The 6,405-nt window shown below is 34.6% G+C and overlaps 1 protein-coding gene across 1 annotated transcript; it reads right to left on the bottom strand.

Annotated features, from left to right (window-relative positions):
* Positions 1-4,637: 4,637 nt before the first annotated feature.
* Positions 4,638-5,941, bottom strand: LOC131645991 (uncharacterized). The gene has a single exon (XM_058916172.1). The coding sequence runs from the start codon at positions 5,804-5,806 to the stop codon at positions 4,799-4,801; it is 1,008 nt and encodes a 335-aa protein (XP_058772155.1). The 5' UTR covers positions 5,807-5,941; the 3' UTR covers positions 4,638-4,798.
* Positions 5,942-6,405: the final 464 nt, after the last annotated feature.

Genomic DNA, 6,405 nt, shown 5'->3' with positions numbered 1-6,405 from the left:
AAAATGACATTAGTAAGGGTGAGTCTCATCGCAATTAACAAATGTTATAGCATCATAAATAATAACACATCATAGTTATATTAATCATCCAATTGTATCATATTCAGACAATTCAACAACTACACAACCAACACATCATCAATTCATAACACTGAAACACATCCAATCATGTTATGAAAATCATGCATATGAATGAACTGACACTATGCATGTGGTACCAAACATCATCAATGGGAATAACCCACCGACCGATCCAACATCATCAAGATACGGCCCTGCCAGCACAAATTCCGCACAATGGGAATTATGCCCTTCACTGAATCCCCACATCATCAGGATTCAGCCCTCAACAAATGATTATGAATGAATGCAACATATATAACATACTTATACCATCATCATCATCATCATCATCATCATCAAGTATGTTTAAATATATATTAGTATCATTCGAATATCATCCAATTATCATCATTATACAACTCATAAATCATCACATGATTATTACTTCAAACATAGCATGTATTAACACATCTCATCACATATATGTAAAATACATCATTCATCAATAAATAAAATCATGTTTCAAAATAATTTAAGTTACACCTCATTCCATTATTTAAACACATAGGTTATCTCATAAGGTTCATCGTGCTCGAAACGACACTAAAAACAGACATACGGTTTGAAAGTTATGGCCTTTGGAAAATTTATAAAAAATTTGTATGATGTGAGTCGACGCACAAATCCCATAGGTCGACGCATAGAATTTCTTGCCCCCCTCGGGTTTGCTCAGGTCGACCCATGAGTCGACTCATGCTGGTCTTTTGGGAACCTGTAGGTCGACGCATACGTCTCATAGGCCGACGCACGCTGCGCTGATACAAAATTTTTTTTCTGCGATTTTGTCATCTTTCTTCTCCCAATCTCAATCCAATCGCACCATAATAGTTCCCACACCAAAACATCATCAAATAACATAACATACCACAATTATAACATATTTTAGAGGTCATCTAACTCTAAAATCATTCATCAATTCATCAATTCAACAAAAACAACCTAAATCTCCCAAAACCCCAAACCTAAACATACAATCCAATTGTTCTAACTAATATGCCTAATCAATATCATCACTTAAGATACGATAAGAGAAGTTAATCGGAGAGTCCCCCCTTACCTTAGCCAAGTTCTTGATTTGATCCTCTTCCTCTTTGGTTCCTCTTTCACGTTCTTCAGTTCTCTCCTCAAGCTTCCCTTCTTTTCACGTTCTAACTCTTTTTCTTATTTTCCTTTATTTTATGAAAACATAAAATAAATTAGTAATGGCCTCACTCACTTAGCACCCCACATTACTAACACCACCATTTGGCCCAACGACTAACGTTTTATAATTTCCCAATAATTCCAATAAAATGCTAATTTCAAATAATTAATTTAAAACTTAATTAAATTAATAAATAAGAATTTACGGGGTGTTACAACAAAAACCTTTGGCAGCAACTTCTCACAAGTGAATAACTCTTTTAGCTTTTCTAGTTCCCATATGAAGTTTTCCTCCCTTCATGTTCCAGATATGCAAAACCAACCCAAAATGTCAACTTCGTGGATGTAACACCAACAATCTCAAGTAGTGGTAACCAGTACCTATTTGTTTTGTACGTGCATTAAATTATCAACAACCCCTAACAACCTGTGAAACAAATAAATTCAAATAGAAGCATTTGGCATAAGAAGTACCTATTTGTTTTGTATGTGCAATAAAAAATCAACATAAAATGAAACATGTTCAACAACTTCATTGAATCAGTGTGCATCCAAAAGATATCGACAACAACATTGGAAGAGTCCATGTTTCTTGTCTAGTACATGTATTTATCTTCATGGATAAGACTCGATAAATGTTGCATTTCAGTCAACGGATCCCTCTTGCTCGCATTGTATGTAGACCTAGTCTAATAGACACGGGTAACGCTCGGTAGGTTTTTTGGATCACTATCTTGTTGGAACAAAATATGTTCCTTGGGTTTTAATGATAATAAAGTACTTAAAGAACAATTGGGTATACTAACATTTTTTATAGTGTGCAGAATTATAAGCTCTAAAATAACTTGGTTTTAACCCTATTAAATTGCTAATAAAGAGAAGCAAATGACTCAGATTCTAAAGGATTAGATTCCGACGACTCAGTACTTGGAATCTCAGCTTCTGATGACAACTGAGATTTTGATGACCTAGGAAACATAGTATTGCACCTATGGACCGTACTTTGTATGCAAAGCAGTTCTATCTTGTCAAAATACAGATTATGGAGAAATTCAACTAGGGTTTCCTAATGCAAGGCTCAAGGTATTTTGACACGACCTCTTTAGTCTGCCCCAACATTTGTGTGGTCGCCATGTTAGAGAAAGACACCGTGGATAAATATTTTACTCAAAAGATGAAAATCTTCACCTTACCAACCTCTAACTTTTCTCTCTTGAAAACTGCTTCTCAGCAAAGACACTTATGCAAGTCATCTTCCAACGACTCTTTTGTTTCCTCTATACAAGGAGCTGGATATTTGAAGGAAGACAATAATAAGAACAAGAAATGAAAACTCTACACTAAGCTTTCATATATATATATATATATATATATATATATATATATATATATATATATATATATATATATATATATATATATATATATATATATATATATATATATATATATATATATATATATATATAATCTTTGTATATCTTTGAAATCTCAAGTGTTAAAGTCTTTGTTTGTGTTGTATTCACCGTGTAGCATGATTGTATATCAAGTGCATCTTATTGTCTATTCATCTAAACTATTTGTTTACAAGTATAGCGGAAGTCTCTTGCTAGGTTGCTTGAGCAAAGAAAGTCTCATGCTAGGTTGCTTGAGCAGAAGTCTCTTTCTAGGTCGATTGAGCAAAGGAAGTCTCGGGTAGGTTTGCTTGAGAAGTTTTGTAATCAAGTTTTGATTATAGTGTAAAATATCTTGTGGGACAAGGGGACATGACTACTCTCAGTTGTAGAGGAGCCAGGGTAATTTTGTGTGTGATTTTACTTATTACTTCTATAGTTTATCTATTTCCGCTGCTAACTACTCTAAGCTTAGACTCATTATTTATTATGTTTCTAAAGCTATTTTCAAGAGGCGAAAAATAAGTCACAATACCCAATTCTACCCCCTTCTTGTGTATTTTCCTCACCTTCATATCTTTCAAAGCAACAACTATGAATATGGGAGCCATATTGTATTTGGTCATGTCATTTGTAAACTTTCTTTCATTATCTTTTAAACGACCTAATATGTAATTCCCATTCAACTCCTTAGCTAGCATATGATTGTGAAACCTAGACATGACCATAACCTTCCAGCCGCTTCCACTTTGTACAAATCTCAATATAAACAGACATTTCACTTTCATAATATAATTCCCTGCAACCACAACCTTCTTGTAATTTCCTCTTCTCTCACAATCCACAATCAATTTATCTTTCCTTCCTCTCATATCCCATTTGCGTTATCAGAATAAATATTAACAACAACAATACCGTTTTGTTTACCAAAAAACTGTGTTCATTCTAAAGTGTTAGCCTAGGAGAGGAATATATGACATTTACAACATATATAAAATAAATTATCAACGTATGAGATATCATAAATTAGGACCGCACAATTATGTAAAATGTAAACATTTATGTAAAACCAACCCCGTCAATGCAGAAAAACTGAGTAAAACCAACATGGGAACCATCAAAATCAGGACCGCACAATTGAAGCATACTGAACTACCAGATTTTTTAGGTCTATGCAAAAAATCCGGTATACCGACCTTTCCAAAAATCTGGTACAAAGCAAAGTTTTCCAGATTTTTCAAAAAATTCGGTAGTAGGAACTTTAAACACCATTTCGATTCCAGACTTTTCTAAAAAAATCGGTTAAACATGAAACAAAATCGAATTTTTGAAAAAAACCGGTAAAATTTCAAGGGATTTTCGGATTTAAAAAAATGGTAAGACTGCATAATTTTTCCCTGTATTTGCAAAAAATCCGATAAAACTTCAAGAGATTTTCTGATATTTAATAAAAATCCGATAAAACCTCATACCAGATTTTTAAATGTATGGTAAAAAGACATAAAAAGCCAATTGCGTAAATTTGTTTGTACCGGTTTTTCATAGAAATTTTTTTTTACAGAATGTAAAAATTTTGAAAATTAAAGAATATGAAGGATAATTTTTCATTTAAAAAAAATGTGGAAGTGTTAGGTTCAATTTCGGGGTGAGAGCAAGATTTCTCTAAAATCTCCTAGCAACCCATATATGACCCAAATATTCTAGGTCCATGAATTGACCCAACCCACTAACTTTTAATTATGACAAAAAAAAAATAATTCTGGTGTGGGCAAGCTTACATAAGCATTATGATGAATGCTAGCAACACTCTCTCTTGAACACTCTCTCAAACACGGGTCCTACTACTTTATGTAGGACATATTTTTAAAATGAGGGGCCCACACATGTTTCAACCAATAAAAAAGTGAGTGTTTGAGAGAGTGTTCAAAAGAGAGTGTTGTTAGCACTCCTCTAAGCATTATTAATGATTCAACTTGTACATCATATGTAAAACTTTATCCGATCCTTCCATTTAACATAGTTTATAGATACTCAGCATGCAAATCAACAATCAACCCAAATTGTAAAATACAATTCAGTTATATATCATGTCATAATTCCATAGGTTCATTACAGGCATCAATTTTCAACTCAAATTGCTAAATTTGTGAATTACGACTACTTGAATTATTACCAAATCTTTCTCCATCTTCATGAGCATCACCTAAATCATCACATGCACTGTCATAGTCACCTTCATCAGAGTTGTGATCTGCACCATTCTCTGTAACATGCGAACGTGGAGAAAACTGAAAAAGGTCTTCCAAACTAATATTTACTTCTGGTGGTGGAATTTGAGGTTCAAGGTCTAAACTATCATCATCATGATCACCATCACCATCACCATCATCATTTATGTTATAACAACTACCTTCTCCAACAAAACCCTCTAACTGAAGTCTGCAAACCGGACATGTCGTGTTGTTGTTAAGCCATCGAAGAATACATTCAAACTTGTACCTATGGTTGCAGGGTAATTGACATGCTTGATCGCCCAGTTTGAAGTCCTCCATGCAGATAGGACATTGTGAGAGTTCATCACTTTCATGCAACTCCGAGATTGTTACCATTTGAATTGCATTGATGACACTGTCCGGAATTCGAAGGAACTCGGTTTGATTTACACCGGGTCGAACTTCCTCGATCACAGAAGGGGAACCATTATTCCGTGGTGGTGGTGGTTGTAAAGCAAGTGTTGTTAGTAACACAGGAGGAGGAGGCGGCGGCGGTGGAGTACGCCAGTTCCAGTTGAGTTGAGGTACTGGATTTGGTGATGGTGATAATGGTTGCCATAGTGATGGCATTTGTGAAGACCGTTGTAGCGGCGTTAATGGTAAAAAAGGCGGAGGTGGCGGCGGTGGAAGAGGAAGCCGGTCGATATCAGGAGGTGGCGGCGGTGGAAGAGGAAGCCAGTCGATATCAGGTTCTGGATGAGGTGGTGAATGTGGTGGAGAAGGTTCTTGCCATATACTAGTATGAGTTGAAGTACATGGAGCTATGACTACAGATTCGGTATCAGAATCATCTGAACTATCACCACTTGTGGGCATAAAGCATTGCTTATACCACCTGGTGGATTGTTGGCTTTGGCCATTGTTCATTGGCATAGCTATGACTCTATGAGAGTTTGTGAAATTATGGTTAGATTGTGGGAAAGGCTTTAGCCATATAGAAAAAAAAGGTTCCAATTGATTTAGTGATTTGTTTCATGATAAAGTCTTCAACTTTTGATCAAATAAAATTTTAGTAATTGTTTTTTGTTTTCAATTTGCTCCTTGTTGGTTAAGCAATGCACACTCTTAGTTAAAGTTGTTGCTGTCACATGCACTACCACCTCAGCAACAAAAAAGTAAAAGAGGTATGAGTCAAAAGGAAACAACTTTAAGAAAGAAACGACACTGGGATCAATTAATTGCCTTACTTATTTATTAAGCTATTTTGAAAAATTGTTAACTAAAATAAAGCCACTTTCAACCATTAGTGGGCTTTGTTAAGATCTAATTAGTTTTTATTAATTTTTAAGGTTGTGTTTATACAAAAGATTAAGGCATTGTTCTTCCCACTCTACAAGATTATCAGTCACCATTGTAAAATTCAAAAATACTATTAGAGCGTTTGGAGATTGGAATTCAAATACATTTATGTAGCCAAAAAAAAAAAAAAAACTTTACTAGAGAGGCACTCTCATCATTTCAAAAAGTTAATC

Source organism: Vicia villosa, linkage group LG2 (assembly GCF_029867415.1).
Source record: "Vicia villosa cultivar HV-30 ecotype Madison, WI linkage group LG2, Vvil1.0, whole genome shotgun sequence".
NCBI classification, from domain to species: domain Eukaryota; kingdom Viridiplantae; phylum Streptophyta; class Magnoliopsida; order Fabales; family Fabaceae; genus Vicia; species Vicia villosa.
This window is presented reverse-complemented; position numbering and strand designations above follow the sequence as displayed.